At 38.6% G+C, this 27,906-nt stretch overlaps 1 protein-coding gene across 2 annotated transcripts in view; it reads right to left on the bottom strand.

Annotated features, from left to right (window-relative positions):
• FAM120A (family with sequence similarity 120 member A) overlaps positions 1 to 27,906 on the bottom strand; it is a 73,476-nt gene that overhangs the window by 11,389 nt on the left and 34,181 nt on the right. Inside the window, exons 5-15 of one of the 2 annotated variants that reach the window (XM_063291805.1) lie at positions 27,623 to 27,719; positions 26,128 to 26,225; positions 25,727 to 26,007; positions 23,994 to 24,081; positions 21,824 to 22,048; positions 19,220 to 19,394; positions 18,350 to 18,394; positions 11,983 to 12,232; positions 10,837 to 10,951; positions 5,640 to 5,849; positions 3,401 to 3,581 (exon numbers count right to left, since the gene is read on the bottom strand). In XM_063291805.1, the coding sequence (XP_063147875.1) occupies positions 3,401 to 3,581; positions 5,640 to 5,849; positions 10,837 to 10,951; positions 11,983 to 12,232; positions 18,350 to 18,394; positions 19,220 to 19,394; positions 21,824 to 22,048; positions 23,994 to 24,081; positions 25,727 to 26,007; positions 26,128 to 26,225; positions 27,623 to 27,719 (1,765 nt within the window). The remainder of the gene's footprint in view (positions 1 to 3,400; positions 3,582 to 5,639; positions 5,850 to 10,836; positions 10,952 to 11,982; positions 12,233 to 18,349; positions 18,395 to 19,219; positions 19,395 to 21,823; positions 22,049 to 23,993; positions 24,082 to 25,726; positions 26,008 to 26,127; positions 26,226 to 27,622; positions 27,720 to 27,906) is intronic. The other variant, XM_063291806.1, reaches the window with a different exon arrangement.

Genomic DNA, 27,906 nt, shown 5'->3' with positions numbered 1-27,906 from the left:
CCCGATCAAACATTCCCAGAACATCTGATTGGATTCGCATGCATGAATGGAGTTAACACGTGTTGGGACTTGCAGGTCAGTGGAATTGGGAGGGGGAACATGCCAGGAGTGTGAAAACATCTTGTTTGGACTATCTCTGGCATCCAAGGTCAAGCTGCTGAGCGGTTGGGAGACATCTTCATGGAGCTGAACTGACTGGCACGAAGAGGGGGGCTGCATGCCCGAGAAACGGAGGGGGTTTGAACTCATTGGGTGGTTTAACTTGGGGAAAACACGGGAACTTTCATCCGCAACTTTTTCACTGTTCTGTATACTACTCTCCATTAAAGGGATTTCTACTATAGTCACGTACAAATCCAATTTAATGTCAGGTTGAGTAATACCGTTATTACACCAGATGTATAAGGACCTCTGTAAGGATTAGTTCCCAGACTAATAAAGATTCAGGAGACCACTGGGTAAACTACTAGGTTCAAGTTCTTTCATCGTGAATGAAAAGATCCAATGGTTTGCAGGTCCACAAGAAGCAAAAAGTTTATTTTCTCATGTCCTTTGGGATATACTGCTTTTAGATGGGTCCAGTTGCCCCAGAGCCTCCTGAGACTGGGCAGGGTCAGCTTTTCAATTGTTCTTTCCCTTTTGGACAAGGTTTATGAGGAGAGAAGCTTGAAAGATGTTCATGACACCCCCTATGCTCTGTAAGAACTGCTTAAAAACTGCCCAGCACCCATGGAGCAAATGCCCCCCCCCAAAAACCAACATTGTCCCAGCCCTGCCCCATATGCAACTTCAGTTTAAAAATTATGGCAGACAAGTCTTCACTACAAACTGCTCTTATTTAACAAGCTTTGAACTGGAAGAGATTATAGGCATATGAATGGTTTTTCTTTTGAGGACAACATTCTTAGAATAGGGCAGATGTTCCTCCTCACATGTGTGTGTGTGTGCATTGTATTGTTTGAACAGATGCTATCTTCTTTATTTATACTGTATTGTGCATTTTTAATACTGCTGCCCAGACTCATTTTGGAGTCAGGTGGCACTTAAATCCGTTGTCAGTCAGTCAGTCAATCAATCAATCAATCTCTTTTGGGATGTCAATTCATAGGTAAAGGTAAATGTTTCCCTTGACGTAAAGTCCAGTCGAATCCGACTCTAGGGGGCGGTGCTCATCTCCGTTTCTAAGCCATGGAGCCGGCGTTGTCATAGACACTTCCGGGTCATGTGGCCAGCATGACGACTCGGAACGCCATTACCTTCCCGCCGAAGTGGTACCTATTGATCTACTCACATTTGCATGTTTTCAAACTGCTAGGTGAGCAGGAGCTGGGATGAGCAATGGGAGCTCACCCCGCCGTGCGGTTTCGAACCGCCGACCTTCAAACTAATGCCTATTCTTAAATGATGAGGAGTATGTTTTATATTTTAAAAACCTAAAACATAATTAAAGACATATGATAGATAGATAGATAGATAGATAAAACATAATTAAATTACATATTTAAATTTGGTATTCCCTAGACTTAAATCTCTCTCTCCTTCTGTAAACGGCTTTCAAGGTAAATTTGAATCAACTTAACTATTTAAAGGTTTTGTCAGTTCAATTTTCCTAAATGGCTTTATGGTTGAAGTTAAATTTATGCCTTTTCTTCCAGAATATAGTATTTTTCCTTAATGTATCTTCCATTAATGAAATTCTATTTGTAGACATAGAGTTGGATCCATGCAGAAATGGTCTTTGCTCACAAGAACTAAATTCAAATGGGAATTTCTGCTTTTGAAGCTTTTTGCACGCATTATAATTTGAAAACTGCTATAGCATTTGTCTTCTAATTCTGATTGAACTCTAGTGAGAACATTTGTGGGATAATGCTGGCAGCTATTTTTCCTGTTACTGGACTGAACCAATATGAAACAGCCAATTTTATTTACTATTAGGCTAACATCAGGCATGCTTGTATTAGTCAATGCCCAATTGGCAGCTATATTGGTACAGATGGTAAGCTAGTAGAAACTTCTGTATCTATCTATCTATCTATCTATCTCTATCTCTCTATCTCTCTATCTATCACCGCCCATCTCCCTCCCAAGGAGGGATTCTGGGCGGTTTACAATAAAAATAAAATTAAAATCAAAAGCAGTTACAAATACAATAAATACACTAAAAATAAAACGTGATGGACTCTAGATGGCTGAGAGTTCTCAGTCCGTGAGTGTAAAAGGTCCATCGAAAATCACTCTAGGGGGCTAGCCATCCCCAGGTATGGCTATTCTTCTTCCTGTTCCAAGCTTGCTGGCAAAACCAGGTCTTTAATCTTTTTCAAAAGTCCAGGAGTGAAGGGGCCTGTCTCACCGCTGGGGGAAGGATGTTCCAAAGGGCGGGAGCTACTGCAGAGAAGGCACACTTCCGGGACCCCGCTAGATGGAATTCTTTTACAGATGGGGTTCGTAATATGCCCTCCCTGCATGACTGGATGGGGTGGGTCGATGTAATAGGGATGAGATGGTCCCTCAGATATCCTGGTCCCATGCCATATAGGGCTTTAAAGGTGATAACCAACACCTTGAATTGGACCCGGAAGCAGACTGGAACCCAGGGCAGCTCACACAACAAAGGTGTTACATGAGCAAACCTTGGGACACCCAAGATTGCTTGCACGGCTGCATTCTGGACCAGCTGTAGCTTCCAGATATTCTTCAAGGGTAGCCCCATGTAGAGCACATTACAGAAGTCTATATGGGAGATGACCAGGGCATGAGTGACCGTTCGAAGGACCTCTCGGTCTAGGAAAGGGTGTAACTGGCACACAACACAAAGTTGCGCAAAGGCCTTCCTGGTCACCACTGCCACCTGCTCTTCAAGCAGGAGTTGTGAGTCCAAGAGGACCCCTAGGTTACCCACTGGGTCTGTCTGGGGCAGTGCAACCCCATCCAGCACTAAAGATGACAATTTCCCAGAGACTGAGGAGCCATTAATCCAAAGCCACTCTGTCTTACCAGGGTTCAGCTGAAGCCTGTTGTTCCCCATCCAGGCCCTCAGCCTCCAGGCACCTGGAGAGGGTGGTCACGACATCACTTACTTCACCCGGGATGGAGATGTATAATTGAGTATCATCAGCATATTGATGATACCTCATCCCGTGGTGACAGATGATCTCACCCAGAGGTTTTATTGATCTGCTTGACTGATATCCCACCTTTCCTCCAGGAGCTGTAGGTGATAAATATAGGATTTCTACCTCCATTTTCCCCTTAACAACTGTGAGGTAGGTTGATCTGAGAGATGAGTCTCCCTACCATAGCCCAACATCGTAGCCACTACGCACTCCCTACACAGGCCCTAATACAAGCCCTCATTAATTTACCTTGGATTAACAGTCTAACAGTGAAGCAAACTTACCAGTGAAGCCTCTGCCTCTGCCCTGAGGTGGAACTGGCCCAAAGTGTCGAGGATAAACAGAAGCTGGATAGAAAGGCATGGCAGGTGGTGGTGGGAAAGGGAGTGGATGGTTTTGCCTGGAGAAATTTAAACCTTCAAGGATGCTCTGGCGCATCTTTTCTACCTTGGCAGCTTGTTCAGCCTACAACAAACAACATGGCACAACATATTTATACTATGAGTACAAATTCAAGTGTATTCATACACTTCTAAATGACATTAGAAGTAGTCCTCGACTTACGACCATTCGTTTAGTGACCATTTGAAGTTTCGATGGTGCTTTTAAAAAGTGACTTATGACCAGTCCTCTCATATCACAGCGTCCTGGGGTCATGTGATTGCCATTTGTGACCTTCACAGCTGGCTTCCAACAAGCATTTCAATGGGGGAAGCTGGATTTGCTTAACAATCACACAATTCACTTAATGACCATGGTGAACTGCTTAACGACTGCAGCAAAAAAGGTTGTAAAATCGAGCGTGACTCACTTGACAGCTACCTCTCTTAACAACAGAAGTTCTGGTCCCAATTGTGGTAATAAAACGAGGACTACCTGTATTGAAAGCAGCTAGCTAGCTAGCTGACAGTATTTACAAACATGAAACACTAGGGGACAGAAAATCAAGATGTCACCAAATTATCTCCCTGTAAGAAATAGAAACCTAGAAACCAGGAGACTAATAGTTCTAGTCCCGCCTTAGGCATGAAAGCCGGCTGGGTGACCTTGGGCCAGTCGCTCTCTCTCAGCCCAACTCACCTCACAGGGTTGTTGTAGTGGGGAAAATAGGAGGAAGGAGTATTAGCTATGTTCGCCGCCTTGAGTTATTTATAAAAATAATAAAGACGGGATAGAAGATAAGTAGATAGATAAATAAAATAAATATCCCCCGTTTGTTGGTTATGTTGTGGAAAATGAAGACAGTTTGTGGTAATACCCAGGTTGATTTGCAAGCTTTAAAAATCTTTCAAAATAGTACACACAGGATTCTGATTATTTGATTTTTAGTCATATAGGACTGTCAAAGAAAAACAGACTCTCCTGGAAGTGAAATAAACCATCTCTACTTGCTTGGAAACTCTTTTTTAAAAGAAAAATTGCATCCTAGGTGACAAAAAAGGGAGAGCAGCATCTAGACCACTTATGTGGTAACAAGCTAGGAAAATTTTGTATTGACAAACTTACATGCTTCACAGATCACCTACATACAGTATGTCCATTCTCTATATAGGTAGTCCTTGCTTAACAACTGTTCAAAGTTACAACAGCCTTGGAAAGGGGCATGGCCTTGGTTGTCATGAAACATTGCACACACGCGCACACACCCCGCAGTCACATGATTGCATTTTGGGCATTTGGCAACCGCTTGCATTTATGACCGGTTGCCAAGTGCCCCATGATCATGTGATCGCCATTTGCAATATTCTCTGCTGGCTTCCCCAGAAAGTCAGTGGGGAAGCTGGCAGGGAAGGTTGCAAGCGGAGGGGAGGGGAAACCCTTCAGCAGACTGAAGGAACGGAGCTCAAATCCTGAAGACTTCTGCTTTGTTCCAGCAGCCCCAAGAAGGAATTCCACTCTGTGCACGGAGGGGAGCTGAAATCCTTCGGCAGGCATCTCTTTCGCTCCATCTGCTTAACGACCTGGGAGATCGCTTAATGACCGCAACTGGGAGTGCTGGGATTGTGGTCGTTGAGCAAAGCAGTCATGTGGGCATCTTGCTTAATGACCAATTTGCTCAACGACCGAGATTCCAGTCCCAGCTGTGGTCATTAATCAAGGACTACCTGTACCAAAATGCTATGAACTAACTGTTGCTAGCCACCCAGAGTCATGAATTTGAGGGCAGCAATATAAATGGAAGGAATAAATAAATAAATATTCTTCCAAATCAATCCAATACAGTGCAGTACAAAAAAACTGTCATTTTAAGAATTCGAAAAATCAAGGATTAACCTCTTTACTTGCATACACACATACCTATAGCAATCTATATTCAAACAAGCTTTTAGCAGGATACAGCCTATCAGATAAATAAAACATTGTAATATATGTTTAAATACACATTTGCCCTTGGGCTAAAATCTACGAATGAATTCGAGTTCATTACCAAAAAACAATCATATTGTACTTCTACCTACCAACCTATTTATCCATACACACACACTCAATTAGACATAGCACACATCTCAGGACCAACATTACCTGACCATCACAGAGGTCAATGAGGGGAGCTTTCTCCCGGCTTGCTTTGATGAGCTTGGTCTGGAACAACTTCCCATCAAAGTACATCCATGGACAACAATGCTCCCATGGAATTGGCTGCCCACAAGCATCATTGGCAAACAATGCCATGTCAACACCACTCATAAACAATGCTGAGAGCTGAATTCCTCGAGGATCTAGGTTTTCAATCTTAAAAACAAAAGTGTAGAACTTTATTGATTAAAGACTATACAAGGATCCAAGATTCAAGAATTAAGCTATAGACAAAGTGTTAAAATAGATTTAAACAATGCTTTTAAAAAGACATAGCAATGGATTTTTGCAGTCACTGCTGTTAAGCAGTTACTCTTGCTTAACAGTCTGCTGAAACAGCTCATGAAACATACAGTTTGCTTAGCTATTCTCTGTATTGTATAAGTGTGCAAATACCACAAAAATATGTGAATGCACATGAATTTGGAAATTGTATTTTAATACTCACAGCACTTAGCCAACTCTGGCTGATTTCCACACCTCACCCAAAGCTAAGCAGAATCAGACCTGGCTAGTACCTGGATGGAGAACCACCAGGAAAACTACACCAGAGCTGTAAGCTATACTGGGAAAAAAATATTATGGGAGAAATTATGGCATTTCAATATTGTTGCCAAAACAAGTACATGGATGTGTCTGTGGAGTTACCAGGAGTTGAGCCTGACTTAAGGGAGACTTCAGCTTTCTTCCACCAGTAGCCCATTACGAAAGATACACTTGCACAGAGATCTAAATAGCAACACATGTTAACTATTTGGATGCCTATGCTAGCGTCTCTCTCCCTCTCCTGCCAATCTTGCACAAGACTGAATTAAAGAGATGCTTGCTTCCCCTCCACCACAGAAGAAGTTCTAATGTAATTAAGGATAGACAGCCTGCAGTACTAGGGGCTGCATAAGGCCTCCAAGCTCCCTTTTTGTACCTACCCAAGCCCACTTTCATCATGATAGCTGAAAACTAATGTCTGGAAACATGAAAACTGAATGGCAAGCCTAAATTGCCTAAACTAGGCAAATCACAGTTCGAAAGGAAAATCCCCACAAACTGAGTTCCGTTCACATATGCAATGTTGCTCACTGTAGCACTTGATTCTCCCCAAATGATAACTGCAGTCTGTAGCTACTGAAAAGTTGCCCATGCCTGCTTTAGTTATTGGAATATAGCGTATCTCTTGCCTCTTTCAAAAAGAATACAATTTGTCCCAGTTACTGACAATCCTGAACAGTGGTGTGATTAGTTTAGCTACACCACTACTACTATGATAAAGCTGGAGAAGAAAATAGGCAGAGCAAAATGCAAGAATGCCGCAGTAGGCAAGAAAATATTTAAAATAAACTGATTTCATTGTGGAAAAAGCTTGCACAGACAGGTTATGGAAAACAGTGATGGAAATCACTATCCAACTAACTGAATAGCAAATATTTGCAGTAAAGGTTTAGGCAAATCCTTTTTTATCTTAAATACAATATAATACTTAGCAACTTTAATAAACCTAATACATGCCTTCACATTTTTTTACAAGACTGGTATCATAAAAGAAAACTGGAGTGGCTTTGTAGCCAGACCCACTTATAATGCTCCAATTATTTCTCTCCTTTTCTCAGTTAAGAACCAGAGGAGCTGCTACCTATTACAATTGATGGATGACTCCTCCAGAAGCATATGACTGGATTTGCTCCACAGAGAAAAATAACTTAAAACTATTTTATATGTGAAATAATTCTAACAGTCTACTGTAAGGGTAAGCAAGCTTTTCAGGCTGGTCAGGATGTTTGATTTTTGAAACTTTGCTGCATGTATTCTCAAAAAATGGCTGCCACGAGTGGAGGCTTTTTTATTTATAAAATGGGTGCCATAGGTGAAGATTTGCCTAATTATAAAATGGCTGCCACTATAAGAGGGCTTGCCTAATCACACACAGACAGACAACAACCTTTGCCAAATAGTACTGTCTGCCAACTCTCTTTAGCTTTGGGTAGCAGGAAGATACACATCTAAAAATAACACAGAGCTACCATTTACCTGCCCTTTTTGTTTTCTAAGAATGTCTGTGGAGCCTGTGTGTTGCACAAAGACATGACCCTAAATAAAGATGATGCTAAAAGCTGGAGCTTTCTTTTGTAGCATGCTACCTTTCCTTTTGAAAAAAATTAAAGGAATCCTTACAAATGAAAGATAGGGAGATATCCAATACACATTGGTAGCTATGAGTAACATGGCTATCTCTGACATATTTATACAGGACTGTATCAGTGTGCTATAAAGTTTTGCTCTTGGAAAGAGAGGAGGAAATATTTTGTCTGTTCTTTGCCTTGTTGTTGCTCCTGGAAATATACTTTGAACGGTTTGTACAGAATGGGAGGTAGCTTTGGGAAGCAGGAGACTGGTAACAATCAGATCCTTTCACCTTCCATTAGCAAAAGATTCCAACAGACCAAAGACCCTTCCATCATCGTAAGTGTACATTTGGATTCCACCTGTCAAACGTTAAGTCCTTTTACATTGCTACAACAATCCATCAATATCAGCCTACATTTTGAAACAGGACAATAACTAGATCTATCCAAAGGTTTTAGATTTCACCTTCCACAAATCCTAACCAGCACAGCCACCGACCATGCTGTCTAGGAAATACAAAGAGTTGAAGTCTAATACATTTGAAGGATCCAAGGGAAGAACTGATTAGGCCAGAACATTCAAATTCTTAAATGTAGATTTATGTATGTCAGGGACGGGTTTATAGAACAAGAGCAGTTAGATCAAATTCTCAAGGTACTTCCAATGTGTCTGTTTGTATAGAAATGTCTATACAAACAAACTTATGGTGACAGTGTCATAACTGCAATAAATACAGTAGCATTATGAAAATGAAGTGCTATATGATGTGCACAGCATGCCATAAGTATTATATAGCATGCATTACTGTTGACTGAAAATAGTATTCTAGTGCTATCATACCTAACTTGCTAATAAAATAGACTGTGTATACATAATTATTGTACATGCTTGAATTTTGAAAATGAAAGTACAAGTCAACAAGATGAATTCAGCCTTTTATTGTTGGACAACATTTGAGATTTACTGTCATCCAGGTATGGTTCTTTTCCAAGTCACTCACCTGTAATTCTAAGCTCATACTGATTTAACTGGGGTAATTTACATTCAGAATACAAATACTGCCTTACTGGGTCTGGCCAATGATCAATTTAGCCCAGCATCCTGTCTTCAACGCTAGCCTATATCAGACGATAGAGCCATGGTGTGAGGTAGGCCTCCCTAAGGAAGTACAAGTTGTTAGCAGGAAAGCAGTGAGCGGTTGCTGAGAAAAAGACAGAAAAGTGGGGAAGGGGAGGAAAGGGAAGTTCTACAGAAAGAGGCAAGACAAGCAAAAACAAAAATTACCCATATAGATGGGACAAAATCTTCATCAAAAAGTTCAGTTTAACAAAAAAAATCACAAACCCTTTCTGCTGAATGATTTGCATGTTAGTGCTTTCTATATTTAAATTGCTTTGAAAATCTTTTGAGATTATGCATTATGTCTTATTATGAGATTTTCTAGAACATCTTTGGTATGGAAAATGATGTCAATGGTTTCCATAACATGAATATAAGTGTATTGGGATTCTTTGGTAAGGGGGGCTAATTAAATAACTTTTTAAAAGACTGATTGAAAACCACTGATTGAAATCCAAGCAGGTAAATCCATCAAAGACTAGATGAAGTCCTGGATGGAACTCTCTCCTGTCTGCTGCCCTATTCGAGTGAAGGAAATGCAGGTATTTGCAGCTGGAAGTGCCACATGCTTGCACTTCAAAAGTGGGTTTTGCCCACTCTATGTATTTCCCCACTGTAAATGAAGCCACAGCTTACAAGCATCTGCCAACACCAGCTCTTGTTGGTGAGAAGACAGAGAGGCAGCACTTTACTTGAGGCTTGTAACTAGATAAACCATATATTCAGTCTTCTGGCCAGGTATCCTAATTCCTGATTCCCCTAAGTTAAAGCTTTTCCTTGAAATTCAGATATTTTCTAATTAAAGGTGTACACACACCCCTATACAGATCCTTTAGCCCAGTGTTTCTCAACCTCGGCCACTTTAAGATGTGTTGATGGCTGGCTGAGGAAATCTGGGAGTTGAAGTCCACACATCTTAAACTGCTGAGGTTGAGAAACATTGTTTTAGCCTATCAAATATTTTTGATCATGAATGTAATTTCCATTAAGGAATTGAATCTGGTTGTAGAGAAAGTAGGGAGGCAAATGATAAATTAACTTGTTATTTAACTTTCTTTACAAAGTATGCAAGGACTTTAAAGCAAACCACTTAAATACTTTTGAAGCAAAGATTATTGGGCGATCTATTGTTTTTCTGTGAGTTGAAAAGAAACGTCCTGTAGATGTCATTAATGCTTAGGTGACCTAGTATTCAATCAACAGGAGCTTTCAGTATCTAGCATGCATCTATTTATAAATACTTTACTGAAAATGGATGCTTAATGTATTTGAACAAGGCTATGATTGAATTTTAAAATGTGGTAGTAAATTTTCATTTTAATAATATTAATATATTTTAAATGGAGAAATTCAAATGAAAACTGTTAATAGGACTTAATTCTATCCATTCTGTTACCATACAGTATACTAGTAACCATGATCAATATGCCTAAGTAACAATTTTTCTGATATGATTGATTTACCCTTCCACATAGGTGGAAGTCTTTGGGCTCATCCTAGGATGTATTTTCAGACATTAAGATATGCCTCATAATACTTAGCTACAAATAGGAATTTTGTGGAGACATGCAGGTATTCTTTAGCAAAAGACGAAATGAAATGAAAAAATGATGATTTAAAGGTTAGAAGTCTGAAAGCCACTGATATAAAACGTAAAAATGAATACAGTATCAGGTAAAGAAAAGCAAAAAACCAGCACATTTCATTTGAAAATTGAAGCAGATTTCATGATCTGCAGGTTAATACTGAGCTGGTGTTGAAGGCAGAAACTCTTCTTGTCCACATACTATTTTGTTGCACAAGTGGATGAAATAGAGAATACTGACAAAAGAAAATGATACTGTTCTACAAAGCACCTGAATTAACATGGATTAAATGCTCCACAAAAGCCAACTTCAGAAGTCACCTTTAGTTCCTGTAGTTGGTCAGGTTCATAGAGTTTTGGAGATAAAGCTTGAGCCAAGAAGGCATCAAGTTCTTGGCGACGAAGTATCCGAACTCCAGGCCACTGCACCATATATCTACAAAGGGAAAGAACCTTGGATAAACCATTTCTGAAGAGCTGTATTACTTCTGATGTTTGTATACAGCAATGTTTAAACAAGGTATACCATTAATTAAAGCATCGTAATTGCATCTGAAGTGGATCCAAACTATTCATGGGGAAAATTAAGCCTATGAGAGGAAAAGGCAAAAAAGTAAAAAACCGTTCCAGAGACCATGGCACAATCTGGAACAGGTAAGTGGCACAGGGGGGGAAAAAAAAAATCAATGGACAGCTTTCCCTTTCTTTCTATGAAATGGAAAGAAGGCCTTTAATATGTGCGAGACATGTTCCGAATTCAACTCTTGATTTTACAACACCAAAACTTAATTAAGTACTGCAGGTTATATTGATAGAAACCACATTAGCATCTATTTAATAAAGAGTTCGATTTTTTTTTTTAACATTCCCTGGATCCTATCTACTTTCCTTGCGATAATTTTTTAAAAAGCCAGTGAATCTTTAAAGTAATCAATTTAACTAAAACTAAGGCAGAAGAAGCTTTGAACAGTGTCTGGAACTAAACTAAGCTCATGACACCATATATGATTCTCATCGCACCAACATGGCTGAAATCAAAGACCGATCACCCTGGGTGTCTTAAGGTTGCCTTCTGTATACTGTTCACTGTTTATTCACTGGACGCTATTTGGAACCTACACCCCCATCTTTAAATGGATTACATCCATAAAATTATTCTCTTTTAATCTATCTGTTTATTCCATAGTCCCTAAAAACAGAAATGATCCTTTGCTGCCTCTCTTAACCTACTAGGTGTTTCTATGCAATTCTTTCTATTGTTCTCTAAAGTAAACTGAATGGCAAAATGTTGAGTCTAAATTTGCTTTGTATTTAGTCTAGAGAAAAATGTCAGCTCTGTGAACTATTTGTGCTCTAAGTCACAAGAAAAGTTCTACCATAAAACAATAATATTCTTACATAATTACATACATACAGCATTATCAAGGGGAATTTTTACCCTATGCTAACATTAATCAACATACTCACCTTAATACACAACAGAGCACCATTAGGTGAGTGGGCACATTAGTTGGGTTTAGCATTGCTGGTGTGTCTGACCTCATACAGGCCAAGAATGCCCTCATTCGTCGATTCTTGTCCTCTACTGCTTTCCCCAACCAAAGTTTCTTCAAATTGGGGCAAGTCCATTCCCTAAATGCAAGAGCTTCTACTAACTCAGGAGTCTGAGGAGACTTTCCTTTGTAAGCAGCCCATTCCTTAATTATCACTGGTGAGACTACAGAATTAAAAAAAAAAAAGGAAACAAAATAGTTTGTGCACAAATACTGTTTTGCCAATATCTTTTAAATCAGTATATTTGATTTGTATTTGTACATTTAGATTCATAGAAATCAAACTCAACCTGAACTCCACTTTTACCTTGCAAAATGCATTCTCATTAATGTTACCTAGCTTTTACTCATATAAAACTATGCTATCTTTGATGAATTTTAGTCCACCAAGAAAAATGACTAGAAAGCTAGCTATAAAGACATAAAATGCAACAATTGCATTTTAACAATTGTTAAATTCTAAAATGCCTAGGAGAAGAGTGTGTGTGTAAGCAATTGCCTAAACACACCATGTGGACTTTAGGCAATCCTTCTTGGGGAAGGTGTTTTCCTAAGTATGACACTACCACCAGAAGGTCCTTGGGGAGGTCCTTTGAAGATGACATAAAGAGGCATTGAGGAGACTTTTGATAAGATAGTTGGCACTTTAGTTGTTCATGGCTTTAAAGGTTAGCACCAACACTTTGAATTAGACCTGGAAGCCAGTATACGGTCATTGCAATTGTAGAGACCAATTTCAATTAATAATCTGGCAGTTGTATTTGGGAGTAAATAAATTCCAAAACCATATGCACAGGTAGCTAAATGTTCAAATATTGCATTAATTCAGCCACAAGTTACTAGTCCATGTATAAATGACCACGTTACCCTGTCCAATAAGGCTGTAGCCAGCATATCAAACTGAGCGGATAAAAGGCAGTCCTAACAACTGAGGCTGTTTGTATCTCCACTGTCAAAATTTCCTCCATAGCAGAATGAAGAACATGGATGAGAAAAGACAAGCTATCCACCTCCAGCACCTTCATCTTACCTACCCTGAGCTTTAATTTATTAGCCTCCATCATACCCAGTATCCTGTTCAGGGGTCAGTTGAAGAAATTCACTATCTCACTTTGATTATACGAAAAGTAATGGGTGGCATTTCATACTGATGAGACTACCTCCTTCAAATATCTTTTGCAGGAGTTGAATGGGGTGGGGGTGGGGGGTAAAACTAAACCCTGAAGAACTTTGTGATTGCCATGGAACAGAGCAATAATCACGATGGAACCTAACAATAATCACTCAGCACCACCTTCTGAAAAGTAAATCCAAGTAGAAATACAAATATCTGATCCAAAGGATTCAGTGATTAATAGTACTGAAAGCCACTCAGAAATCCAAAAGAAACAATACTATTGTATTCACCTACTTCTTTTCTCTGTCTTTTTGGCAAAGGTCATCCCATAAATTGATTAAATCAGTTTCTGACTCATGGTCTGAAATGAATCCAAGAAATAATCTTCCCTGAAGAACAGACGAAGTTAGTCACCACTGTTCACTTGGAGCCCTTTACTCCTGATAATGCTAAGTATTAGCTCTAACTGAAATCAGATTCAAATGTTTTGATTCTAGTGGATGGTTTAATCTTTACCAATCTAGCAATTCTGTGAAAGTGCATTATAAAGGGAAAGGTGAAATTCCTTGAGTTGAGCTCAGCTCCTGATGACAACATGAATACACCCCAACAGCTTTCTTGGCAACAGTAGGAATGTGGTTCATCACCGTCTTCTTATAGAATGTTTTTCGATTTCCCAATCTAGCCTACAGCTATGGTGTTCCTTGATAATCTTCCATCCAAGTACTAACCAAGTCCAATGCCGCTTAGCTTCAAAGCCCAGACATTACAGTGCCATTTGATTTATGTGCTAAATTAGGATTTTCAAAATGCTTATTGTTCATAGGTGAGCTTGTCCAAAACTTGTAATGATAGTTAATAGGGGAGATGGCTATTACCTTGAAAGTGCAAGTTGACACTGGGTAGGAATACTGGTTTTGCACTGAATCAACAGAGTGTAGTTTCAAACCAGACTTGGCTCCTCTGGACCCCGTCTGTAAGAGCATTCCATCTGGCGGGGTCCAGGAGGCAGGCCTTCCCTGCAGTGGCTCCTGCCCTCTGGAACATTGTTCCCCCAGAGATAAGACAGATTCCATCTCTTGTGGTCTTTCGAAAACAACTAAAGACCTGGTTTTGCCACCTTGCCTGGGGTGAGGAGGGAAGTAATCACTCCTGGAGATGGCTAGTGCCCTAAAATGGCCCTTTAGATGTATATGAGCGGTATTATACCTATTATCGTCACCTGGATTTTATACTATATTGTTTTATGTTATCATATTGTATTTGATATTTATGTTTATGCTATTTAATGCTTTTATCGTTATTGTAAACTGCCCAGAGTCCCTCTTTTAGGGGTGAATGGGTGGTGGCAAAATTTAATAAATAAATACTCAATGCAATGTAACACATTGACTTATGCCCTAGCTTCTTTTCTGTAAGTGGAACACAGATTCCATCTACAGAAGATGACTTTTCCATTGCCACCACTCACTGGAGTCTTCTTGTATCCTCCTCCTCCTGTATAAGAACAGTATAGAGAATGGTGCAAAGGTCTGCAAATGGAGGAATAAATTTGCAGAAACTGCCCCATTCTTTTGACTGAATGGAAAGATAACTTAGGATACAAGCCAGAATATATGTTTTTAACTGAATTTCCTCAGTGCCTGACACAAGCCTGATTCTGAAATGTTTGGAAAAGGTACTTCTGGTAAATGATAATTTCTGCACCTCTTATGTTTTTTGTAATTCCCTTACATTTGAACATTCGTATAGTAACTGGAACATGCTTTCCACTTCTGCCAAATTAAATTAAACTCTGTATAAATTGCAAACAATAGCTAGAATAAAATACAGAAGGCAGAAATATTATCTTTACTAACTCAGGAGTAACTAGCAAATAATCTTTAGAAAGCCAAATTATGGCCAGAATTACACATTTCACAGGCAACTAGTATTTGTAAACCCAAGCCAGTTTTCTTCTGGAAGGCAACATAGTTCAATGAAAAGATATATAACCTTTCTGCCTATTTCTTCCATTCAAAAGAGTGATTACTGGCACAACCAGTGATATTCATGAAATTTTTGTCACTTTTCAAAAAATTACTGGTTTAGTTCAGAACCATTTAAAGTCTAATCAAACTCCAAACCATTATTGCTGTAATTGTTGTTGTTTATTCGTTCAGTAGCTTCCGACTCTTCGTGACTTCATGGACCAGCCCACGCCAGAGCTTCCTGTCGGTCGTCGCCACCCCCAGCTCCCCCAGGGACGAGTCCGTCACCTCTAGAATATCATCCATCCACCTTGCCCTTGGTCGGCCCCTCTTCCTTTTGCCTTCCACTCTCGCTAGCATCAGCATCTTCTCCAGGGTGTCTTGTCATTATGTGGCCAAAGTATTTCAGTTTTGCCTTTAATATCATTCCCTCAAGTGAGCAGTCTGGCTTTATTTCCTGGAGGATGGATTGGTTGGATCTTCTTGCAGCCCAAGGCACTCTCAGAATTTTCCTCCAGCACCACAGTTCAAAAGAATCGATCTTCCTTCGCTCAGCCTTCCTTATGGTCCAGCTCTCGCAGCCATATGTTACTACAGGGAACACCATTGCTTTAACTATGCGGACCTTTGTTGTCAGTGTGATGTCTCTGCTCTTAACTATTTTATCGAGATTTGTCATTGTTCTTCTCCTAAGGATTAAATGTCTTCTGATTTCCTGACTGCAGTCAGCATCTGCAGTAATCTTTGCACCTAGAAATACAAAGTCTTTCACTGCCACTACATTTTCTCCCTCTATTTGCCAGTTATCAATCAAGCTGGTTGCCATAATCTTGGTTTTTTTGAGGTTTAGCTGCAAGCCAGCGTTTGCACTTTCTTCTTTCACCTTCATCATAAGGCTCCTCAGTTCCTCTTCGCTTTCAGCCATCAAAGTGGTATCATCTGCATATCTGAGGTTGTTAATGTTTCTTCCAGCGATTTTAACTCCAGCCTTGGATTCCTCAAGCCCAGCACGTTGCATGATGTGTTCTGCGTACAAGTGGAATAGGTAGGGTGAGAGTATACAGCCCTGCCGTACTCCTTTCCCAATCTTAAACCAGTCCGTTGTTCCGTGGTCTGTTCTTACTGTTGCTACTTGGTCGTTATACAGATTCTTCAGGAGGCATACAAGATGACTTGGTATCCCCATACCACTAAGAACTTGCCACAATTTGTTATGGTCCACATAGTCAAAGGCTTTAGAATAATCAATAAAACAGAAATAGATGTTTTTCTGAAACTCCCTGGCTTTTTCCATTATCCAGCGGATATTGGCAATTTGGTCCCTAGTTCCTCTGCCTTTTCTAAACCCAGCTTGTACATCTGGCAATTCTCGCTCCATGAATTGCTGAAGTCTACCTTGCAGGATCTTGAGCATGACCTTACTGGCATGTGAAATGTTCGATAGTTTGAACATTCTTTAGTGTTTCCCTTTTTTGGTATGGGGATATAAGTTGATTTTTTCCTGTCTGATGGCCATTCTTGTTTTCCAAATTTGCTGGCATATAGCATGCATTACCTTGACAGCATCAACTTGCAAGATTTTGAACAGTTCAGCTGGGATGCCGTCGTCTCCTGCTGCCTTGTTATTAGCAATGCTTCTTAAGGCCCACTCAACCTCACTCTTCAGGATGTCTGGCTCTAGCTCACTGACCACACCGTCAAAGCTATCCCCAATATTGTTATCCTTCCTATACAGGTCTTCTGTATATTCCTGCCACCTTTTCTTGATCTCTTCTTCTTCTGTTAGGTCCTTGCCATTTGTTTTTGATCATACCCATTTTTGCCTGGAATTTACCTCCAATGTTTCTAATTTTCTGGAAGAGGTCTCTTGTCCTTCCTATTCTATTGTCTTCTTCCACTTCTGCACATTGCTCTAATAAGCATTACAAACCCTGGTTTGATAAGGATTGTGTTCAAGCCAAGGCTATGGTAACTTCAGCTTACAGAAATGCCCAGTTCTATAATGATCTTCCATCTCATGAATTTTTTCTTTTACTAAAGGATTATAAAAGCTTCTGAGAGAGGGAAAGCAAATCTACTCATTAGTGAAATGAACAAGGCTCCAACAAGCAGTAACAAATAAAGATGATCATCTGTTCCGGCATCTTTTTTCTTGCTCTTCAGATAAACCTAGCTCCCATGTTTTAATGATTTAATCTCTTCAGAGTCCTAGACAAAAACATTTTAGCAACCTGTTCAGTGCTTCTTTTGGTGATGATTCTCTTGGCACCCCTTTATCTGATTCCCTACCTTGACTGACCCCTGGTCTCACAGCTAGAAATTAAAAAAAAACAACTAACCTTTTCAGTGAAAAAGTGGCAAAGGCCCAGCTAAAGGTATGATTTTGCCAGAACTGCTGAAAACAAATCCTGATGGATGGATCTCAGTGTTAGCCTGCCCCCCATCCGCGCCCCCGTTTGCTACCATTCATAATTCTTTATCTCTTCCCAAGGATTAGCTTAATTCTATCACTTTTCTATTATACAATGAAGTGGTTTGTTTCTGTCTAGCATGAAGCTGGAATTACAATCCCTTATGTAACTGAAAATCAGAACAGTTACATTTATTTTGGGAAAACCTATGTACAAGCCTAGTAAATTATATCCAATGTGGGACTGTGCACTTTACACACATCAAAGATCTTCATTCCAGCACTACTGAATATGATACAAGTTACAAGTAATACTGGAATAGGTTTAACTTTATAAATTGGAATATATTTATTTGTTTGTCAAATTTTATTACCAGCCATCTCCACGCCCCCAAAGGATAGAGTGTCATGCAAGGCAATCAAAAAGGCAAAGCAACTCCTTGATTGGACTGTTCTATAATTCCTAAATCACTGAATTTTAACAAATAATTTGCTACAGAAATGAAGTTATGTATATTTCTTGATACCCAAGTATGGTACAATTCTGTAAATGATATAACTGATAGATTTTTTTGTACAAATTCAATATATAGTTACAACAAGACTACAATGAAGTTGTCAAGACTTCAATAAAAAAAACCAACTCCATATAAGAAACAAAAGCTGATTTCATGGTGTGCAGCATTCATATAATAACTATTTCAGCTACATTTGGAGAATACTGAAATATTCTGACTTTTGTTCAAAAGAAGCCTGAGTGAAAAGAAAGAAAAGATAATTTTACCTAAAACGTGATAATGTATTCTTCTGTAAGTATCAGCAGCATTGACTAAAAGGTAATGAAAAATAATATAATAATAATTTATTAAACTTGTATGCCAGTCTGACTCTGGGCAGCTCATGAAAAAGAAATGAAGCACATATTTTACAAGCAAGGCACGGACTGGCTGCCATATATCATATATTTATCTATGTTGAGAAAAAAGAAAGTAGTATTTTAAAAAAATAATAAAAAAGAAGTATGCCCCCCCCTCCAGCAATTTAAGTTGTATGTGTCTCTCTGCAGATGTTTTTCCAACTAAATCCAACTGATTTTCGTGATATGGCAAGAATTTACAGACTACTAAGATACCTGACACTACTGAACATTACTCGACACTACTGAAATGCAACTTTTATTATTCTAATTTTAGATAAACAATTTAGGAAAATATAAATAATTTTAAGTGGTTTCTCTCCCTGGCTAGAGACAGCCTGGAGAAAATTATCCATACTTCTGATGAATATTCAGAAATTGCAACCAACCCAGGATATAGGACCCAGGTTTTTGTCTGTGGTATTTACTGTATCATATTAATTTTAAAACAAATTGTTGTGCTTCTAGTTTGTTCCAGAGCATGATTCAAAATGCTGATTTCTAACCCTCCAAACCCTGATGTGCTACCTGCTGTTTCAGGTATTACTTCACATCCCAAAATTCTTGCACTATAGATACAGAAATGCTGAGCAGCTGGAAAATGAAATACATTGGCAAATTATGTTTTCCTTTTCTCTGAAAATTTAAATCAGAGTTTGTTCTACAACATAATTGATACAAACTACAGATTAGTGACATTTCAACTGAATTCCCCATTATAATAAAAGACATACATACATTCAGGAGGAAGTCTGCTCTTTCTAAAAGCAAGCCTCTCTGTCTTTTTTCTGCTTTCTGCCAAACTAAAAAGGACTCCATAAACATACTGACGAACTGGCCTATAAAGAAGAGCAGCAGGAGGCAGGTCTTTGTTTGCTTCATCTTCAATAGAAACTGCAATTTTAATTTCACCCTGTACATGAACAAAATGATGAGCAGCTTTTAGGGATCTTATTCATGGTATGGTATCTTTCCTGCTGAAAGATTTACTAAACTTTCAGTAAATAATTCTATGACATACAATGACACACTTAAAATCTTAATACATATTTTGTTTTATGAATAACCCAAGGTTCAACATTTGATTGCTTTGGTCTCTTCAGTATTTTCACCGTAACTTTAATACTCCACCCCATTTACCACTGCTCTTTTAATTTCCAATTCACTTTACCTGATTTCATCTCTTTAAAAATGTGTGTTTATAATTCAGCCATGTTGATAAAACCTAATTATATAAAGTTGCTGTTTTCAATTAAGTATATTAAAACTTTAAGTGTCATTTGATAGGAATGTGATTCGAAAGCATACTATTAGGTAATACTGTAGCATGTAAAGGGAGAGGTGATATGGACAAAACAAAAAAGCATGTGAAATAACACATTTTAGGTAAACTGAAGAGGCAGCTTTGAGACTTGTCCTGGGTGAAAAATGAGGACTTAAAAAACAAACTAATATGAAATGTGTCTTGTATGAAGCAGGCTTTATACATATTATTCAAAGAAACAAATCAAAGTAATGTCACCAGTTAGGGAATAATAATTAATTTTTACCTAAGGGAAGCCCTGTTTTTAAAATGCATTCAGGTAATAATAAACTGTGTTACAGAGCCTATATTCACATAAAACTAGGGGCATGTCAACTAGAAATGCACAGTGCTACCAAGCTATATGTGATGGGAAAAGTTCACAACCTCCAAAGAGATTTGTTGACAAGGGGGAAATCCACCTTCAGGTTCACATGCTAGTTCTTCCATGGAAACATGAACAAGGAAAGCAAAGTTGATCCTTTTAAATAATTATTGGGAAAGTATTCAAGGTTTTGATGTTACAAATGTGGAGATCAGATCTCAATGAAATTTGAGCAGCTTTCTCCACTACTTTCGCTACATTTGAGCAGACCTCAAGAACTGCTCAATTCACATACTTGGGTCATATTTTGAGAAGGATCATACAGCTTCAATGGCTTGACAAGAGAGGAGACCAGTAGAGATGAGAGATGAGTAGCTCTCCTACTTAATCATTCTAACATTCATTCATATTTCAGAATTTTGGATGCCACTGCTTAAAGGCATTTTGCTATGCACAATAATCTCCATCAATTCATCCATCAAGAGAGGACTGGCATGGAGCTAGGAGTTTGTTGTTGTTCATTCGTTCAGTCGCTTCCGACTCTTCGTGACTTCATGGACCAGCCCCCACGCCAGAGCTTCCTGTCGGTTGTCAACACCTCCAGCAACACCAGGGACGGGTCCGTCACCTCTAGAATATCATCCATCCACCTTGCCCTTGGTCGGCCCCTCTTCCTTTTGCCTTCCACTCTCCCTAGCATCAGCATCTTCTCCAGGGTGTCCTGTCTTCTCATTATGTGGCCACAGTATTTCAGTTTTGCCTTTAATATCATTCCCTCAAGTGAGCAGTCTGGCTTGATTTCCTGGAGGATGGACTGGTTTGATCTTCCTGCAGTCCAAGGCACTCTCAGAATTTTCCTCCAGCACCACAGTTCAAAAGCATCTACCTTCCTTCTCTCAGCCTTCCTTATGGTCCAGCTCTCGCAGCCATATGTTACCGCAGGGAACACCATTGCTTTAACTATGCGGACCTTTGTTGTCGGTGTGATGTCTCTGCTCTTAACTATTTTATCGAGATTTGTCATTGCTCTTCTTCCAAGGATTAAGTGTCTTCTGATTTCCTGACTGCAGTCAGCATCTGCAGTAATCTTCACACCTAGAAATACAAAGTCTTTCACTGCCACTACATTTTCTCCCTCTATTTGCCATTTATCAATCAAGCTGGTTGCCATAATCTTGGTTTTCTTGAGATTTAGCTGCAAGCCAGCTTTTGCACTTTCTTCTTTCACCTTCATCATAAGGCTCCTCAGTTCCTCTTCGCTTTCAGCCATCAAAGTGGTATCATCTGCATATCTGAGGTTGTTAATGTTTCTTCCAGCGATTTTAACCCCAGCTTTGGATTCCTCAAGCCCAGCATGTCGCATGATGTGTTCTGCGTACAAGTGGAATAGGTAGGGTGAGAGTATACAGCCCTGCCGTACTCCTTTCTCAATCTTAAACCAGTCCGTTGTTCTGTGGTCTGTTCTTACTGTTGCTACTTGGTCGTTATACAGATTCTTCAGGAGGCATACAAGAGCTAAGAGTAGGATTGTCTTTGTAAAGTATACTGTCAAAGGAAGCCCAAGTTCTTTTAAGAAGTACTGCATTAAAGTGAATAACTGGGAATCAAAAATAATTGTTCATTTTACTAAATCCAAAGTTTCTCCCACACATGAATTAAAACCAAGAAATAACAGCAATCATTTTGAAATTCTTGCCTTCCCTAACAATCTTACCTTGGTTAGAATATGAAATATGTAGGGGTACATTAACCCTTTTTTGTGTCTGTGTTCTGCTACTCTTAATACTTCGGGCGCTACAGGAGGTAATGGAGGAGTGGTAATATCCATATGGTTCCTGGTGGGCATTGACAACAGACATGGGATTTGTGCACTACTGTTTTGATTCCCTTTAACTTCAGCTGCCTGATTCCCTGAAGAAACAGTAGAGGAACCTTCCACCTATAATATACAATAAAGTCATTTTTGAAACAGGGAAACACTTTTAAAATGAGATAATGAAAGTACATATTGTAAAATCTTAAGAGCAAGAAGGGCTGTATGTATATTCAATCACATACACAATAACCATCAGCAGTTAAGTATTAAATTTATTTTACATTACTGAAGCGAACACTTTTTTGACAGTCATGAAAGAAATATGAAGTCTATCTGAAGACACAGTTTTACAAGAAGATTAAGTAAGGATGGTCTATTGGCTGAATTTTGGCGGTGACAATAAACAAGGAAATATATGCAAACAATACTAACATGGGGTCACAGCTTATTTTTACAAGACAACTGAACATACAATCCAATTCAATTTTCTGGAATAAAAGAGGTGAGGCTGAGAATGAAAACTGTGTCTTGATAATGACTTCATTCTTCTATAATTCTATAATATTCATGAACAATGTATTTTAAGCACAGCTTGAATTCCTTTTGATTTTTTTTATAAATGGCTTGCTTTGAAACCTGCATCTAAAATAAAGTTTCTAAACTTTTCACATCTTAAGATTTTATCAAAATTAATATTTTGAGAAAAATTGTATTGTCATTAGCATATTGAGTGCTTATGTTTTTATTCTGTATTCTTTATTTTAATCTTTAAGAAGTGATCAAAAGCTCAATTTCTCTTCTGACCAAACCAGTCCATGGATTGGAGAAGTAGGGATGGCAGCTCTGCTGCCAATGGAGGAAATCTTGAGATTAGGCCAAATACTGATTAACAGCTTTGAAGACCCACTCTGTGAGGTGAGGGCAGAACTTACTTTTTTGCATTTGTGCATGTTTTTGCATTATGCACAGAAACTAACTGGAAACCAGTGCACATTTTTCAACACTAGATTTAAAGGTATAATTTCTAACTATTACAATGTTTATTTGAGGGGGAAGAAGGAGGTGTGAAAGAAAAGAGAATCTAAAGCATGGTGCCTCCTCTCCAACTTAGGACAGTGTAATTGCCAGGGCTGGTGATGAGGCAGGCTATATTGAGTATTTCTATGCGTGAATATGGGTGAAGCTTTTTGGAAATTAGACAAAACCTTCGTTTTTGTTTTTTGGAAGATACTATGGCTACGTAGTTTTCTTATCAGTACAAACTGATTTAAAAACCCTGTGTTACATCATGTCCACTAGCAGGAAAAGCTGAGCTAGGATACCTAATAGGACTCAAGTTCATAAACTAGTATTCTTAGATAAGCCAAATTCTAAAGAAAATTGGCTTATTACTCTTCCTGAATGGACCCATTGTGTTTTGTTTTTCCATCTGTGCCCATGTCACAATGAGTATTATTCTCAGCAGGAAAAAAAATAAATGTGGTTACTTGCTGCAGTTATTTGTTTGGTGCTGTAAAAAATAAATATGTATCAGAATCTCTCAATTCAATTCTTCATCTCACCTAGAATTACATTCATTATTATGAAAAGCAAAGTATATCTCTTGGAGGGAATCAGATTCTTCTCTACCCTAGGCAACATAATCCATATGTTTACTTAGAAGTAAACACAACAGAGTTCAGTGGGTTCAGAGTTCTAAACCAGTATGCACAGAACGAACCACTGCAGTAATAAAACAACTTCACTGGTAGTTTTAAGTTTCAACTTGCCCAGTTTTCTAAGCACTAGCAGAGGCTAGAGACTACTTTCCTTCTGCTCTGCAGTCCAAGTAAAATGGCAGTCAGAGAAGACTATTTTTTTCTGGCACAGAGGAGGGAAGCAAGCTGGCAAGACATTGCTTCACTGAGCAATGGATGGAGCACAATTCATGTCTCACACAGAAAATGGGTACATCTTCCTGGTGACCCCATGTCTGCTAGCACTGACAAATAATTATTAAAACATACACATAAATTTAATACTGCAGCCCAAGTCTCATTAACGAAAACTATAGTGCTCAAAACACTACCTTTGTTTGGTCTCCTGGATCCCCACATACTTGATTTTCTGACTGAGTTCCTATTTTTTCCCAGCTCAATTTGTTTCCACCAACATGACTGTAGAGAGGAACACACAAACACAATTTTAATTGTCAGGGCTATAATCCAAGACACTATAAAACAGTATCAAGGCAAAACACATATTCCTTTTGTACTACGCTGGCTCCAATCCATTTCAGAATCACGTCAAAATTATGTTCTTTTCCTTGGAAGGACTGTGATGATTTGATCCTGGGTAACCAAGAGGGGCTGTCTCTCTCTTTCTCCACCTTTCTCTCTCTCCTTCCATGTGTGTGGCTGCATATTAAAGAGCCCTGGGTTCTTTCTACTAGAGTTTCAGCCAGCAGCTGAAATAGTGTTTTCAGTGACCATGCCTGGTATTTTGGATGCAGACCTCAGTCAGGCTTACTTCACACCCAAACTGATGTCATGACAACACCAGGTAAGACCTTTTAAATTTTTAAATTGATTTTAATGTAATTATTGTTTTACATTGCTTTTTAAGAATGGCTGCTTTTGCATATTTGCAGGGTTTATTTATATCATATTAATTTTAAATAAACTACCCTGAGAATATGGCGGAGGATGGGTTATAAATATCTACAAAGAAATAAAGAAAAGGTTAATTTAAGGAGTCACATTTGCACCCAAATTATGGGTGCAAATAATCACTTCTAATGCTTATGGAAAGTGTATGTTGTTTCCAAATAATCAATCAGAAAAGAATTAGAAAAGTTTAACCGTTTTTCCCCTCTGCTGAGACTATATATGTCTAACACATGCACCTGTGACAATTAATGAATGTTATTTGGTTACTAACATTTATCGGTAATAGCCCAAACTTATTTTGATTAGCGCAGAACAAACTAGGGCATGTCATTGCTACTTTTGAAATTTGCTTCCAGTCTTCTGAAGGCTTTAGGTTGATATTAACCTCTTAACCTCAACCAGTTAAGAGCAGAGTATCCTTTTAAAATACAAATATTTCAAACACTATATAGTATTCCAATGACAGAACAAGGATAAAATATTTTGCAGAGGCAACTAGGAAAAATGCCAGTTTTTAAAATTCTCCTCCCTTTTCTTAATTAAAAAAAAGGATTACATTATTTAAGATGGAAATACATGATGATAATACAGTACAGTCTTCTGATAATTTGGCTAAGAGCAATCAGGGAGAATTCATACAAATAATGATCACACAGAAAAATACTATCATTGCCAAATACTTAGTATTGTACAAAGTAATATCTTGCACTGTAACTCAAGCACGATCCAAATAAATGTAATTACCAATAAATCTTCATATGCAAATTGTTACCATAAACATAGATTAATATACAAAGAACAAGAGGGGTGGAGACAATAGATCAGATGGATCCCACAGGAACTGGTGGGCACAAAGTGATCTTGCTTACTTCACCCTGTCTTACCAACCTCATCAAGCTCTTCAAAAGTCTCTTCCAAGCCGAAGGGGCCACATCAAAAGTTCCCCCAATTAAAGAATTCCCACCCCATCTTCACCAAATTCCCTACAGCTCACACCATTCACCAAAGATCCCCTTTCTCCCATGTAATATTTTGCATACTGAAGGACTGCTGCCTGGCTGAGAAGTCTTCCAGATCTGGATCCATCTTAACAAATTCAAGAGGCAAACAGCCTGCTGTTTTACCATATCCTGCTGTCTTTTGTTGTACTTACTTCACAGCACCTGCATTGCCTTCATCATTGTCTGAGGAAGATGATGTAGAAGAGGCAGGAAAGTATGTTGAATCAACATGATTGGGGCTTCCACTCTGAGCTGGGTTTATTGGAGAGGATCGTTCATATAATGGAGTATGTTTTCCTTCATGAGGAATGTTGCTGTAATTCTGCTCAGAAAGATTTTTTCCACTTGCGTCCAACGTGATGGCTGGTTCTGACAGACTATAGGGATATGGGCCCTGACCCTGGGCGTTACCATGACTAGAAATAGGCTGGGCCTAAAAGAAAATATAAATTAGGCCATATTTTCTTAAAGTTGTGCAAACTGCCCACACGCATATACATGCATCATGGGTTCCAACAGCAGAAGGATTAGCAGGAGGGGGGGGTGTACTTGCCGCTTGCTTTGCTTGCAGGGCAGACTGTGGAATGTTAAGCATCTGAGGAGACACATATGGTGGCACTATACCCGGCATTCCCAATTGATTTGATCTGGCTGTTTTTCGAAAATGAAAAAAAAGAAAAAATTCTCACACAGAGTGTGGCCCAACAGTACGTCTGGATGACTATTTAATATGAAAAGCAAAACTGCGTAAGAACAAAGGCATGATTAGGCTTCTGTTTTATGTTTTTAACTCTGACCTGATTTATTAAAGTGATATTTATTTATTTTTGTCTAATTCACATTTCAGAGCTTTTGTCAATTTCTGTTTCATTTCTGCCTTTTTCAGGAGAGATTTTCCATGCTGACTGCCAGTTTTCTGGCAATCTCAGGTTCTTTCCAAAACTCTTCCCTTTCCTATTTACGTAAGAAAGCCAGTCCCACCATTTTAGTCTCTACTGTTTTTTTTAAATTTTTCAGTAGAAAAGGAAGTGCAATTGACAGGTATTGCCTCTAATTCTGTTTTTAACAACTAGGAACAGAAATGGAAAAATAAAATCTTTGACATTTATTATGGCAGTAAACAATGCATAACTCATTGAGATGAGTAACACATTCTCTTCTGGTGGTCAGAAACCAAGACTTAAAATGAAGAAGAATAAAGCACATGAAGACAGCCTCCTTTTACATATGGTAATCAAGCAATACTTTTACAGTCACTGATGTTTCTGCCTTTAATTAGCCCACTGAAGGCTGGGAAAATAGGTCTTACTCTAAAAAGAATAAACAGATTGCTCTTTTAGTCTTCGGTTTAAGAGATACAGAAGACAATCCATGCAACAAACCAAAATTGCATCCTTTGTCAAAGTGATTTATCTCAGAATAAGCAGACTATTGTGAAATAGGAAGACAAGTCTCTCAATATCTGCTATCCTGTGTGAATAAGACTCAGTGACTACAATTTGTACAACTGAAGTAACATCACCAACCAATGAAAACTAATATTTACTCATTTGCTCCAGTTTTGTGCCTCTTCTATTTTTTAAGCTATTCTACTAATCCAATAAATAGTAAAAGCTCTAGCTTTAGATTTTAATATGGGTATATGGATCAACAATTTCTCTGTCTTGATTAGTAAAAGATTTCATTCTGAGTCTGCATAAAATTAATTCTTGCCTTCCTTTCAAAGCAAAGTTTACCTTTGTGTCCAAATGCTACATTGGCCAAAAAGCCAAAATGACCACCATCTCATACACACACTTCAAATACAAATATACTGTATTTCACACTATCACTGTATTTAAAATCAAAGGTCAACTATTTGATAGGATTAGTGTAGTACAACTGCTCTACCTTCTCTATTATTTTTCATGTCGTAAGATAAGTCTTTCCCAATTTCAGACTGGCTACTAGAAACTGAGGACCTAACACATGTGCAAGTTGCCAGGTTGAAGAAACAGCTCATATTTAAGCAAAATCCTTCAGTATCTCACATGAGTATAAGAACTTACCTAGGTAATGTGGTGGATGAAATGGCATAGGCTTATTAGTTGCTGAATAATATGCAACTGCTCTCTTAAATCGTTTAACTTTGTCATCCGTTCTAGACTAAAAGGAATGTTAAAATGTTTATTAAGATTAAATATATAAATGAACTATCATCAGTCCTACCAGCATTACTATATAGTTATAAACTTTATACAACTCAAGGGTTATAAACTTTATGCAACTCAAGGGTTTCTTTCATAAGCAAGTAACAAGCAAAGTATTTTCTGTTCTGATCACCTGTAGCAAG

The sequence above is a fragment of the Candoia aspera genome, chromosome 2 (genome assembly GCF_035149785.1).
Source record: "Candoia aspera isolate rCanAsp1 chromosome 2, rCanAsp1.hap2, whole genome shotgun sequence".
Lineage (NCBI taxonomy): Eukaryota > Metazoa > Chordata > Lepidosauria > Squamata > Boidae > Candoia > Candoia aspera.
Note: the sequence above shows the minus strand (reverse complement) of the source record. Positions and strands in the feature narration are given on the sequence as shown.